Genomic DNA, 14,837 nt, shown 5'->3' with positions numbered 1-14,837 from the left:
GTCACTTCTGGTCATGACATCACTTCCGGCGAGTCCTGACAGATTCTCATTCTAAAAAGTGGGTCCCGGAGCTCAATGTGTGAGACCCACTGGATTACAGGAATACAGGCTGGAGCATCAACATGTAAAGTGGGGCAGCATTTGGCATATGGCACCAGGAAGTCCTGGGTTCAGAACCAAGAAAACTGAAGTTCATTTAAGGTGCCACAAGATACTTTGGTTGATTAAATAAACAAAGAAATACAGCTACTGCCCAATTATCATATATGGTTCTCAAAGAAAATATGTCCCACTCTGTCCAGTGAGACTTACTGGAAAGTCAGGGTGCAAACATGTCCTACTATTAATTGTGTCTTGTGAGGAGCTGTGTAGTTACAGCTTGTGTTTAGGCAGCATAAGACCCTGATCCAGGGCGGATCTTGGCAGCAGAAGCATATCCTATCCCCCATTTTTCATCCTGACATGTTCCCTTTCTTTGGATGTGTGCCAGCCACATAGCCCATAGGTTTGAGGAGACCCATAAGGCAGCCAGGAGGACTACCCAGACATAAATGAAAAAAGGTTTTGTTTTTTTTAACTTACCTTGACAAAAGATTTAAAAGATAAGACTTTTGCTTTCTCTGGTTGACCTTCCAGTCAAAGTCCCCCAGCAGTGGATAAAGCACATGCTCCGTCAGTGCAGCTGCATCGTCATTGGTGGTGGTGGGGGGATAGGACTGGGCTGTTGTTCATAGGGGGGTAACACTGACACACAGGGCAAGAGGGTGGGGGGACAACTCCTTCAGGAGTCCATTTCAGGATGGTGCAGGGGGTAAATTGTACTTGGGCCCATGAGCCAAAGGAGGACACTCAGAAAATTTCTGCACCTGTGGTTCTGTCCATCATAGTTTGTAAACTGTGATGGATTTTTCTTCTAGAAATTTGTCCGATCTCATTGTGGCAAGGAATTCCACAAACTAATTACATACTGGGTGAAGAAATATTTTCTTTTGTCTGAACAGGCCAGATGCCGTCACCACATCCTGTGGCAAGGAGTTCCACACACCGACCACACACGCTGAGTAAAGAAATATTTTCTCTTGTCTGTTCTAACTCTCCCAACACTCAATTTTAGTGGCTGTCCCCTGGTTCTGATGTTGTGTGAGAGAGAAAAGAGCATCCCTCTATATCTACTTTATCCTCTGCGTAATTTTATGCATCTCAAAGTTAGCTGCAGACATAGGGTCTAAGCTCCACACATAGGGTCTGGTTCAAAGAAATGAGCTGAAGCCAAGAATGGCCGAGGGTCACAACCTCACATAATTACTTCGTTCCTTATGGCAAGAGCATCAGGAGCCTGCACATAAAAGGTTATCCAAAGTCACTCTAGTGCCTCCTCCTCAGTTGGCATTAGTGAGATAAGGGTGGGGATCCCAAAGAAATTGCTGACAGAGCTCCCCTGCTCTCTACATCTTCAGTGGACTACATTGCAGGGTTGTTGTAAGGCATTCTCCCCTACTGAGAGTGGAATTCACTGAAAGACTTGCCTGAAATGAGTACTACTCATGAGTACTACTCATTTCAAGAGGGAGGGACATTTACTCAGCATGTGGTCGGTCTGTGGAACTCCTTGCCACAGGATGTGGTGATGGCGTCTAGCCTAGATGCCTTTAAAAGGGGATTGGACAAGTTTCTGGAGGAAAAATCCATTATGGGGTACAAGCCATGATGTGTATGCGCAACCTCCTGATTTTAGAAATGGGCTATGTCAGAATGTCAGCTGCAAGGGAGGGCACCAGAATGAGGTCTCTTGTTATCTGGTGTGATCCCTGGGGCATTTGGTGGGCCGCTGTGAGATACAGGAAGCTGGACTAGATGGGCCTATGGCCTGATCCAGTGGGGCTGTTCTTATGTTCTTATGTTGGTAGACAAGGAAACCAGGTGGCTTTACAGGTATGTTTTTAGGAGGCTTGAAAGGGTTAAATGGTGACTTCTAGAGCACTGGAGAAATTTGAGAAGGAGGGTGGGGATGTCAATGAGGAAGCCTTCCTCTTCCCTGGGAGGGGATTTTATTTTTGAATGGCAGCAGGAAAGGTGAGTTCAGGGACTGGGGCTGGAGGGAGAAAGTGTGAAGAAGTGTGGACAGTAGAGACCAACAGGAGGAGGAGTTGGAAAAAAAAAAAGTGCTGTCTCCCCACTGGAGAGAAAGGCAGCTTGCCACAAACTTCCTGCCCTTGAGATGGGGAAACTGTTGCTGGTTTAGTTCAAAACCTCTCTGCACTATGAAACCTGAGAATTAACCCCTCTGTCTCTTATCACCCAAGTGAAAGGAAATCTGCAGAGCTGTAAAAGGCTCATGTTGTCTCCATTGCCCAGCTGCCCCCCATCCCCCAAATTTTGATTGCAAGCTCCTAAGGGCAGGAGCCTAACTTTTTTGAGTTGTAAAGTCTACACTGATCACAAAGTACACAATGCTACTAATAATAAACAGTTAATTTTGTGGAAGGTCCTAGAGATAATAAAGAATATTTATATACCACTTTTCATCAACAGGAAGCAAAAAGACCACAAAGCAGTTTACATAGGAAGACAGGAAAATGCACTTTCCTGTCTCAAAAGGGCTCACTAGAAGTCTAAAGAGAGGCACAGGAAACACCTGCAGGTTCCACTGTTAGTGTCTCAGGAGGAACTGCCCCTTTCAGCTCCAGAATACCTCCAGGCAATGGTCTTGAATTGCTGGGAGCCTCTTACAGTGGCAGCTCTTTTGTTGCCATGTAAATCTCATTCCCCCTGAATCATCCCTTTTGGAAGGACAATAAGACCAGCAAGAAGGCAGAAGTTGGGTCATTTCCTTCTCTCTCCTTGTGGGCAGATCAGGGATTTGAGAGCAGAAGTGTTTGCCTAAAACAGCTTCTCCGGAAGCTCAGCCCTAGTTTCTCTTTGGAGCAGAGCTATGAAAGAGGAAACCTGTGAAGGTCCAAAAGCTGAAGACCGATCTGGAGGGGCAGGAAAAGCCCCAGACAGAGACCAGCCTGAAGCTGTGATGGAGCCACAAAAGGGCCAAGAGGGGCCAGGCAGGAGGGTGCAACAGCACTGGGAAGCTCAATGGCAAGAGTTCCTCAAGACCCTGCAAGCCCCTCAGTCCACATTGGGAAGCCCCCAACTGCCAGAGGCCACCCCCTGGGATGATGCCAAGGCCTTCCTGGCCTCCTTTGAGCAAGTGGCTGCAGCCTGTCGGTGGCCCCGAGGAGAGTGGGTGGCTCGGCTCCTGCCCGCCCTGAGTGGAGAAGCCCAGCAGGCCTTCAGCCTCCTGGCAGCCAGAGACAAGGAGGACTATGGGAAAGTGAAGGCCGCCATCCTGAGAGGGGATGCCCTGAGGAGGGAGGCACAGCGCCAGCACTTCCGGCAGTTCTGCTGTCCGGAGCTGGGAGACCCGCGAAGGATGTACAGCCAGCTGCAGGAGCTTTGCTGCCAGTGGCTGAAGCCAGAGAGGCACACGAAGGAGCAGATCCTGGAGCTGCTGGTCCTGGAGCAGTTCCTGGCCAGCCTGCCGGTGGACGTCCAGAGCTGGATCCGGGCAGGAGGCCCGGACAGCTGTACCCAGGCAGTGGTTCTGCTGGAGGATTTCCTGGTGAACCGGAGAGAGGCCAGCACAGGGATGTGGCAGGTGAGTTCTTGATATTTAATTCCAAGATTGTAGAATCTGGAATGGGTTGTATGGAGCACCTGCCAACCTTCAGCTAAATCTGGAAAGAATTAATGGTAGGTAGGTAGGAACTGCCAAAAGCCTCCCAACAATCATCTCACCAGCTGCTGAAGTTTCTCAAACTGTGGATTGGGACCCACTAGGTGGGGTACAAGCCAATTTCATGTGGGTCCCCATTCATTACAATATTTTATTTTTAATGTATTAGACTTGATTCTACCATGGCATGTGACTGAATTTAGGGAAATGTTACACATCAATACTTTTACTCTGTATATGCTTTTAACAGTGATAGTCAATGGGACTTACTCCTGGTTAAGTGCGGGTAGGATTGTAGCCTAGGATTGTTAAAATTTTTCCTGCTTGATGGTGTCACTTCTGGTGCTGACATCACTTCTGGTGGGTCCCAACAGATTCTCATTCTAAAAAATGGGTCCCTGTGCTGAAAGGTTGAGAACCACTGACTTAAAGGCATCTCTGCAAGCGGACATATGATGTGCATATGTAGAAGGAGGAAATTCCCAAGCCATTCAGAATAAACATCTTTTTACCATTTCAATTAGTTCACATTAATTGAGTACCTTTAAATGAGTTTAAACATTTGTGTTGGATACAAGAAGAAGTGCGTTTGGGATTTATGTGTATTTTTCATATATATGCATTTTTGGCTCAAATCCTAACCAACTTTCCATCATTGGCATAGCAGTGCCAATGGGAAATGTGCTGCATCCTGCAGTTGGGTGGCACTCAGGGAAGCCTCCTCAAAGCAAGGGAATGTTTGTTCCCTTGCCTCGAAGCTGCATTGCCCTTACGTCAGTGCTGGAAAGTGGGTTAGGACTGCGCCCTTCTTGACTGAAAAAGGTAAGACATTCAGATTCAAAAAGAACTGCAGTGATGTTGAAAGTGAATCACTACTGATAGTTAATGATTCCAAAATGCATTGAATTCGTGAAAATTAAGGGCAAAGAAGCCAAATCCACAAACAACACGTATCTGGAGAATAGTGGAGTTTCCACACAAAGGCTACCTTTTAGGCGGCAGAGAAGCCTCTGGAGAGTTGTCCCAAAAGTGTCTAAAAACACCAAACAAAATAGGGGCAAACAAGGCACTCTTCACACACCCAGGTTTCCCCCATTCCTGTCTCTTACCTGGCCTGGATGAGCAGCAGCCATTTTGGCTCCTCCACAAGGATGTGATGGACTAATTTCTTTACTATCTGTCAGGGAGAGAAAGGAAGAGATCTGTAAAAGGTTTTTATTTAATATACATGCTTCCTACTGGACAACCTTCTCTGACTTGCTTTCTCCTTAATGTGGTGACAGTTGCAAGGGAGATTGGACAGACTCCTGGAGGGATATAGCAATGGCCATGGGTGGATGCTGCCTATCTTGTAGAGTTGGTCTTGGCTGGACAAGGACCTTTGCCTCTTTGCCCAACACTGGTGGGTTCCAGCAATCCCCTGACTCCTGGCTTACCAGGACCTGCAAAGCTTCCCAGAGCTGCTGCCACACATCTCTTGCCATGTGCAGCAGTGGCTGGGCAGCGCACAACATTAGTCCAGGTTTGGCATCTCTTTCAATTGCCAGAACCTTAGTTCTGGCAGCACAGGGTGCCAATAAAATTGGGCTGTTAGATTCTTAATGCTCCTGCAAGAGAAATTTATACTGGCAAATTTTATTGTCTGTACCTTTAAGCACAACAGCATAGAAAATTCACAGGCATAGCTTTTTCCCTAATGAAAATAGCACTAGGGAGGGAGCACTGAACATGCCTGGTCAGTCCTAACAGCCCAGGAATTGACATGGGGAAAAATATTGGCCACCTTATTTGGTACTCTCAGTTAGGTAGTTTGCTCAGCTACAAGAGGCCTAGAAAGCTGCAGAGACTTTCTTTATCAGAAACCACTTCAGGAATTATGCACCAAGGGAATAGGGTGTATGGGAGCAGGATGTGTCTCTTGTCCCTAGTCCCTGTGTTCTGAGTGTGATTCTCTTCACTGCTTCAGGAGCCATTGCAGGAATGGGCTTTGGGTCCCCTGGATGTAAAGGAGGAACCCTTGGACATGGTGCAGGGGGAGATCTCCAATGAACAGGCAGAGATATTCAGGAACACCCAGCAGAACGTCAGTGGGGAGGTCGCTGTGCCAGGTAAGGGTTCAGCCTGTGGCCCTCAGTGCTGTCATGAGGAGGGTAATGGAATGTAAAGGGAGGTCAACCGTCCTGTACCTTTTGCAGCTGTACCTTTTGCAGCTGTAGCAAGTAGTGATCCAGAGGGCGAGAAGGCATCTGTCAACCGTCCTCTTCTGCCCAAGTATAGCCCTTTTGCTTGCCCTCTGTTTGCCAGGTCTAGTAGTATCTAAGTAGTAACAGTGGTGGTAGTGGAAGAGGGAATTTAGCAGGGACAACTCACAATTCCTGCTTGTCTGCAGCTGTCCAAGGGACAGACATCTGTCCTGCTTTACTTCTGGCCACCTCTAAGGATGAACAGCTGTACCAATCCTCTCTCTCCATATTATGTCCCTTCCGTCCCTCACAGGCACTGGAATCACACGTCCAACTTTGTTGCTTCCCCCGGAAGATCAGAACATGGATGAAGCTGAGCAGTCCAAGGCTCTTGGCGCCCAAGTGGACCAGGTTGGTTTGTGCAGGGCCAGAGCAGACACATAAACCAGGTGGTAGCGAATGTTCTTGTGTCAGAGAGAACTGGAGCCAGTTCATCATGAGGCCAACTGAGGTGTTTGCCTCCGGTAAGATTGAGCTGGGTGGCATCTGTCCATTTTCCTCCAAGTCTCCTGGACCTCTTCTGCTCCATAGCCCTCTTCTTTTTCCAGTCAAGGGAATGATCAGTAATTACCATTCATTCATTTAATTTATTAATTCATTCATTCATTACTCTTCATTCATTAGCAGTATTGAAAAGACTGTATTTGGCACACTGCCTCAGACACCAGGATATCTTAGGAAGGCCCTAGGAAAAACTCTGATTTTCCAGACTCTCTCCCTTTGTCTCTTCGGAGAGGTGCCTTTTGAGATGTTGGAGAACTACCAGCATTGCCATTCTTTGGTTTACTGCACGTTAGGTTTGTAGGGACCAACTGGATCTTATTTCTGGTTTTCATATGCGCAGATGATATTTAATGCACACGTGTAGACATTTAAGGCACCATCTCCAGGAAGATACTGAAGAATGACTGGGTTTTTCTAGGATATCTGTAAGGCCCATGGCTGGGTCTCTGACATGAATGAATGAGCAGGTAAAAGGCACTGTGCTGCCAGGTGTACATACCATTGCAGCCAGAGGTCAATGTCAAGCATCTGTCCATGGGGGAATTTTAACCAGAGAGGTGGTGCACTGTTCAGGGCATGCCAAGCTCTTTCCTTTACCTCTAATTCTGTCCTCTGGTCCATTTTTCTCCCAGCAAAGTTTCTGGTTTCAGGGCCAACCTGGGATTTATATAACTGGATAGAACAGATGTGTGAGGGTGAGCAAGAAAGGGTTTAGTTCCCTCTTCCAGCTTACCACCTTGGTATGAATCCATGAGTCCTGTTTCCCATGCATTCAATAAGCCATCTAGATTCTAATGCACAGCACAATCTTTAGTTTTTCCAAGTAAGACCACATAACATCCAGGAAACGTTGTTGGCAACCTTCAGTCTCGAAAGACTATGGTATCGCGCTCTGAATGGTGGTTCTGGAACAGCGTCTAGTGTGGCTGAAAAGGCCGATTCGGGAGTGACAGTCCCTTCCACACCGGGAGCAAGTGCAGTCTGTCCCTGGTCTGTCTCCCTGGCTATGGGCCTTCCTTCTTTGCCTCAGACTGTTGGCCAAGTGTCTCTTCAAACTGGGAAAAGCCATGCTGCACAGCCTGCCTCCAAGCGGGCCGCTCAGAGGCCAGGGTTTCCCACCTGTTGAGGTCCACTCCTAAGGCCTTCAGATCCCTCTTGCAGATGTCCTTGTATCGCAGCTGTGGTCTACCTGTAGGGCGCTTTCCTTGCACGAGTTCTCCATAGAGGAGATCCTTTGGGATCCGGCCATCATCCATTCTCACGACATGACCGAGCCAACGCAGGAAAAAGTCATTACAATATGTGTGTGTGTCTGTCTGTCCCAGCATACCTTGGTTATTGATTGTAGCAGGCTGATATCCGTTCATGAAAGCAGAATCTGTCTTAATTCTTCTAGACGTTGGCGTTAAAAGTGCGTGTCCCCACATATGTAAATTTCCTCTATTCTTTGTACAACAGAATTTGAAGTGGGTGTGGGGATGTTTTCTTATTTCTTGCAGGTGATGAACCCCAGTAAGACTGGTGGGACTTTGCACATGGTTGAGCAGACACCAATGCAGTCAAGCCAACAGACCATGTTCTGGCAAGTTCTGCAGGAGGATGGTGACAATGTGGATTCCATGGGTAAAGATCTGCTTGGCTCAGTTCTGGTATATCCAAAAAGATATTGCCCATCTAGTTCTTGTATATAAAATCTGAGATCTGTCTATACATCCTCTTCTGAATTGTACATTTAGGACTCAGTTCCATTCAGCTTTCTAGCACTAATGCAGTCACAACGCAGCTCCGGGGTAAGGGAACAAATGTTCCCTTGCTTTGAGAAGGCATCTGGGAGTGCACCCCCACCGCAGGATGCAGCACACACCCTGTTTGGCATGGCTGCATCTGTGCTAGAAAATAGGAAAGGATTGGGTCCTTATATGTATGTAAGATACAAAGCAAGACAGAAATTAGCTTTTGCCACATTCCCTGATTATAAACATGTAATAACTAAAATATCCACCAAGGGATGGAGAAGTGAATGGAACTGTGGATGGATGGGCTGCAGCCAACAAAATGGTTGGTTGGCAACCTTCAGTCTCGAAAGACTATGGTATAAGCCTATAGCACCCGGTATTCCCAGGCGGTCTCCCATCCAAGTACTAACCAAGCCTGACCCTGCTTAGCTTCCAAGATCAGACGAGATTAGGCATGTGCAGGGTAACCAACAAGCCCAAAGCTATACCCTCCTTTCTCCTGGTTCTTCCTCCTTTCTTTCTCCACCCCTTCACCCCTCATCCATCCCCCTGTACGACTCCTTGTCTTCCAAAATTGTCAAGCATGGGAGCCCTTGCTCTTTCTCTTGTGGTTTAAGTTACGTTGATTGCTAATTCTCCAGCGAAAGTCACTGGGAACTCTGCAAAGCAGGAGAAATAATATATAAACTTATGTAGTGCTCAGGGAAAAGACAAATTAGGAAAGGGGCTTCTTTCTGAAGGGAAAGGATTTTCAGGAGAAACGCATTCAATCTATCACTTCTCAGGCAAATGCAGCATTTGTTTATGCATGATGTCAATCCATCTCATATTTTATTTACAATCTTACTGATTATTGTGAAATCCAAAAAGAACTAACACAAAAGAGTAGGAATCCATGACTGTTTTTTGCTGCGAAAGGCATGAAACAAATTTCTGCCAGTTTGACTCTGCACACAAAAGGAATGTTTTGGTCCCCAACCTGATTTTGTCTCCCATTCAGTGAAAAAGGAAAAGACATTCTTCTTGGATCCTGTGGAAAGTCAGAGAATCCGAGGCCAAGACTCAGGTAAGAATTCTTTCATACTTCTTGCAACATGTTCTTGCAACAATACCTAAGTTGTTTCAGGAAGACACTCCCAACTGTGTTCCTTCTCACCCAGAAGTATGTTTCTAGATTTTTATAGCTGGCAGGAACAAATTCAGTCATGTTGAAAAGGATAAAGGTGGCTTCTCATTTCTCTTCATCTGTAAAACAGATGTGTGAAAACTTGCAGATGTTGCTACTGGGATTGCTTTATTTATTTGGTTTTTTATTAGTAGTAGAATAACAAAAATTTATTAAAAATTTTGAAGACCTTGAAAAAATCAATGTAGCCAGATTATTATTATTAATTATTATTAACGGTATTTATATTCTGCTTTTCAACTAAAAGTTCACAAAGCGGTTTACAGAGAAAAATCAAATAATGGCTCCCTGTCCCAAAAGGGCTCACAATCTAAAAAGATGCAAAAGAACACCAGCAAACAGCCACTAGAAAAGACACTGCTGGGGTGAGGTGGGCCAGTTACTCTCCCCCTGCTAAAAAGAGGAGCACCCACTTGAAAGAGTGCCTCTTACCCAGTTAGCAGGGGTTAGCAGATGAAAGGGAAAGAGTTAAATGTGTCCATAGGAAAACCTAAGATCCACTTTGAAGTGGCCTGATGTCTTGACCATAGCCCAGTGGTGCCGGGGTCAGGCAGGGCTGAATAAGAATTCCAGTGGCCAAGGAAAGAGCCTTCATTGAATTTGCACCATGCAGAATAGCCATATTTCCTGAGCTGTGTAAACACCAGGATTCCCCACATCCAGAAACAGAATCAGTGTTTCCTGGATAGAAAAATTTGGTTTTCAAATTTTAGTAGAGAGTGTTCACAGAGAGTGGATAAGGAACGGGATAGGAAAGGGAGTTGGGCAGAAAGAGAAAGGCAGGAAGGAGGATGTTGCAGGAAGTCTGAAAAGGGGTCACCAGAACATAGACAAAATGTGTCTCTCTGCCTCTTCAGATGATGGGAAGAGAACTCAGCTCAAGGTGAAGAATCCTCAGCTTGGAGGAAATGAACCATTGGAAACACCCAGGAGGGGACGTGGGAGAACCCAAGAGAAGGTGCCGGTGACAACTGAGGTGAAGGAGGAAAGATGTGAGTCCAACAGCAGACAGGGAATGGAGCCATATATGGGATGCAAGGAATCTAGTGACCTCACGGAAGGTCTTGGAGCTTCCTGTAGCACTCCCACACCAATGAACACAGAGGGGGGAAAGGCATTGTTTTCCAAGTATGGTAGAAGGTACCGTCCTAAGTCAGGACTTGTTTCGGAGCACTCTGGAGAACAGTGCACTGAAGACCTTGAGAAACATCACAGTAGCCAGATGGAAGAGAAAAATAATGATCGCCCTGAGGTTGGAGCAAGTCTCCATTCCAGTCCATTAACAAAACACCAAAGAATTCATCCTGCAGAGAATCCTCACAAATGCCCCACCTGTGGAAAAAGCTTCTCTTGGAGATCAAATTTATCAAGGCATAAGAACATTCATATTGGAGAGAAAGGCCAGAAATGCCCTGAATGCGGAAAGCGCTTCAGAGATATGTCAGATGTGAGGAGACATCAGACAATCCATGCAGAGGTAAAACCCTACCAATGCACTGAGTGCGGAAAACAATTTTCTGAGAGATCAGTATTTTTGAGACATCAAATGATCCACACAGGAAAGAAACCATACGAGTGCCCTGAGTGTGGAAAAGGGTTCTGTCGGAGATCACAGTTGTTAATCCATCAGTACGTTCATACTGGAGAGAAACCTCACAAGTGCTCTGACTGTGGAAGAAGCTTCTTTCGGATGTCAGATTTATCAAACCATCAGAAAATTCACACTGAGAGACATCTTGCAGGTGAAACAAACATGGATTAGCCACTAGATAAGCCATGTAGGACATTAATGGTTAAAGAACTGAAGGTCCAATGATTTCTCAAAGTATGATAATGTGTGTACAGGTGGGACCCTGGTATCCACTAATTTGGTATCCACTGATTTGACTCACCTCTGATACTGAGGTCTGCCTTTAATGCCTTGTAACAAGGAAAAAAAGGCACCAAAATCCCATTTTCCTACCTTCACACAGTTAAATAATTATAATTTCATTCCATTAGATTCCATTATTCATCCCACCTAGTGGCTGAATGCAGTAAAGTGTCTACCATGTTTCCCCGAAAATAAGACCTACCTCAAAAATAAGAGCTAGTGTGTTTTTTGAGAATTGCTGAAATATAAGACCTACCCTGAAAATAAGACCTAGTTGTGATCAGAGTTGGGGGGGGGCGGAATGGGTCCTCAGGCGGAGGTGGGTGGACAATGTGACCGGGAACGCTGCACTCCCGCATGTGCCACCTCGAAAGTGCCTGCTGTGCTGCCTTGGGCAGAGGACGCGGAGGAGGAGCTGAGACGGGAAGCAGCAAGCGAGGTAACCCTGCCTTCCGGGCTCTGAGGCTCTCCACACTTCCAGGGAGTAAGTCCCATTAACTATAAAGGGACTGACTTCTGAGTAGACAGGCAGGCATCCTCCTGGGCACTGCGGGGACACCCTCTCCACACCTTCCAGGGAAGAAGCCCCAGTGACTATAATGGGACTTGCATGTGAGTAAGCATGCCTAGGATTGGGCTTGGAGGCTTCAATCTTGTACACACTTTCCTGGGAGCAAACCCCATAGACTAAAATGGGACTTACTTCTGGGTAGTCACGCCAAGGATTGGGTTCTCTCAGACTGCAAAGTTATCCACATTTACCTGGGAGCAAGCCCCATTGACTATAATGGGACTTACTTCTGAGTAGACATGCATAGGGTTGGGTGAAGACAGCAGTCTGTCATCCCCAAAAAGGGGGGTGAATGGGGAAAAAAATAAAGGATGTTTCATGGTGAAACTGCAGGGTGGGGTAGACATGCCAAGGATTGGGTTCTCTTAGACTGCAAAGCTATCCACATTTACCTGCAAGGGGGGTGGGAGGAGGAAGGAGGTCAGCTTTTGCTCTTCTGTTCCTTTTACATAATGAGAGAATCCCAGCCTTTCCTACCTTGAACTGGGGGCCCAGTCCTATCCAATTTTCCAGCACTGGTGGAAATACCATTGGGAATTAACCACTTGCTGACCCGCTGCAGTATTATGGATTGCCTATGCAGTTTCCTGGTATCGTATTATGGTATTGTACTGTATTTAATGGTAGATTTAAACAGAACAATATTTTGACCCCCAGACAAGATGAGTGCAAAAAGAAAGAGCTATTCCGTCGAGCACAAGAAAAGAATCGTAGAGGACTCGTGCGGCAAGAATCTTACGGCTTACTGCAAAGAGAAGAGGCTAGATCTCCGATTGGTCCGAAAATGGCGAGCAGATTACAGTAACCTCAGTCAACAGGTGGACATGGGAAATGCTAAGAAGCGCAAGTGTGGATCAGGTCGGCAAACATTATTTCCAGATTTGGAAGACATGACCTGTGAATGGATTGCTGACAGGAGAGCAAAGGCTTTGGCTGTGCGCAGGGCTGATATTCAAGCATTTGCCCTTGCAATGGCACCAAAGTTAGATACCGGTAGATCCCCAGAAGAATTCAGAGCGTCACAACATTGGCTGGATAACTTCCTTCATCGATATGAAGTGTCTCTAAGAAGATCAACAACCGTTCAAGCTGGAAGATGCTGAAGTTGTTAAATGTGTACAAGTCCTTTGTTGATGGCATCGACTTTTCTAAATACCAACTCTCCAACATGATTGCTATGGATGAAACTGCAGTGTTTTTGGGCCAAGGATCTCAAATGACAATAAATCAGAAGGGTGCCTCATCAGTCTACATTCCCTCCACTGGTTACGAAAGTCACCTGTATTTTGGCAATTCCTCTGGATGGAAAGAAAGTTACCTCTAATCATCAGGGAAAGAAAGATAAGATTGAAAGTGTTTCAGGGATTTATGTTCTTGAACCGAAAAAGCCTGGTGCACACCAGCAGTTATAAGTATTGCAATTTATTTGGGAAGCACACAAGGCATAGAGCCTTGTTGCTTGATGGAGTGCAAGGAGGGAAGCCTCTGAGGGTTGAGGGAAGGAACTGAAGCAGCAGGGAGTCAGACAGGCAGAAATGAAGAGACGGCAGGCAGGTTTCAAAGATAGAGTAGCAGGGAGGGAAGCCCCCTGACCAGCTTCCTCTCAGCCTTTTTATTCACCCTCCTCCAACAATACAGAGCAAGCTGATGTTACTTTCGGTTAGAGATAACGCTAGCTGGCAACAACACATTCCTAGGTCTGACCGCTTCCTATTTCATCCTGTTGTTTACAGCGCTGGGCTCAGACATTCAGCATAGTACCAAGGCCAGCAGAGTTTGCTCTGTGCAGAAGCAGGCATGCCTGCTGTTGCCACATATGCTAAAGCATTTCAAAGCCCAGTGCTTCTGCACTGCTACAATAAGGAAGTGGGTCAATTTAATGCTGCCACTTATTTTGCGAGGTGGCCAAAGAGGTGTGCTAGTCTGGGATTCAGCCAGCACGCACCTCGCTAAAGACATGAAGAACTTCCATGAAGAGAGAAGAATAGATCAAGTTCCTGCAAGTCATTCCTGCAAGTCATTCCTGCAGGAATGACTGCCTATCTCCAGACTCTTGATATTGCAATAAACAAGCCATTCCAGGATCATTTGCAGGTAGAATTCAATGATTTCATTGAAAATAGAATGGAGAGAAATCAGCGTGGAAACTTTGTGAAGCCTGGGCTTGAAGAGGTCCTGACTTGGGTGAAGAATTTGTGGGATAAAATCACTGACACCTGTGTTGCCAATGCGCTACAAGCAGGCTACGTGGACAAGAAGTGTTCATTTAAGGAGAGCTCTATTACTAGGCATGAAAGATTGGGATCAATGGTTCTAAAGGAAATGTAGTTAGAAGAAAATCAGGTCAGGATCCAGGATTTGGAGAGTGATGATGTTTCAGAAGAAGATGACATGACTGTATCTGAATAAATGTATATTTTTGTATATGAATAAATGTAGACTGTTGTACATGAATGACTGTGGATTGTTGTACATTAAAAAAAAATAAGACCTAGTGTGTTTTGTTGAGCCAAAAAAAATATAAGACAATGTCTTATTTTTGGGGAACCAGCCTAACCAGGCCCACCCCTTTTGTCTCTTTGGACTGATGCCAAGTACAAAGGGTCTTAGGAGACACACAGGTGACCAGGAGATCTACCTAGCAGTAAGTAAAAGACATGTGTCTATTTACCTCTAGTAAAGATTTAAGATTTTTATTTGCCTGTGGTTGACATTCCAATCAGTGCCCCCAGCACTGGATTCAGCATGTGCTCCTTCAGTAAATCTCTTGCACAGTACAAACCTTTTCTACAGAGCAAGATAAAGGTTGGGGAATGAAGACTCCGTAGTAGCTGGTCTGTGGAGCTTCAGCTTCCCTTTTTGCCCCTTTGCCCTGCAGGCATCCATGAGGACTCCTCCCTGGCTGACCTGGACTAAGCTGCACACAGACCATCTGGTTCCAAGAAATGAGCTGAAGTCAAGAAAGGCCAAGAGTCACAACCCCACATGGCCCCCCTGTTT

At 46.0% G+C, this 14,837-nt stretch overlaps 1 protein-coding gene and 1 pseudogene across 1 annotated transcript; one reads left to right on the top strand and one right to left on the bottom strand.

Moving 5' to 3' along the window:
• Window positions 1-2,932: 2,932 nt before the first annotated feature.
• LOC136639141 (zinc finger protein 165-like) lies at window positions 2,933-11,155 on the top strand. Its single transcript, XM_066613154.1, has 6 exons — window positions 2,933-3,646; window positions 5,691-5,832; window positions 6,221-6,318; window positions 7,971-8,094; window positions 9,208-9,273; window positions 10,251-11,155. Exons 1-6 carry the CDS (start codon window positions 2,933-2,935, stop codon window positions 11,153-11,155), a joined length of 2,049 nt encoding a protein of 682 aa, XP_066469251.1.
• Window positions 8,569-8,683, bottom strand: LOC136642752 (5S ribosomal RNA; annotated as a pseudogene).
• Window positions 11,156-14,837: the final 3,682 nt, after the last annotated feature.

The sequence above is a fragment of the Tiliqua scincoides genome, chromosome 2 (genome assembly GCF_035046505.1).
Source record: "Tiliqua scincoides isolate rTilSci1 chromosome 2, rTilSci1.hap2, whole genome shotgun sequence".
In the NCBI taxonomy this organism is placed as follows: Eukaryota; Metazoa; Chordata; class Lepidosauria; order Squamata; family Scincidae; genus Tiliqua; species Tiliqua scincoides.
Note: the sequence above shows the minus strand (reverse complement) of the source record. Positions and strands in the feature narration are given on the sequence as shown.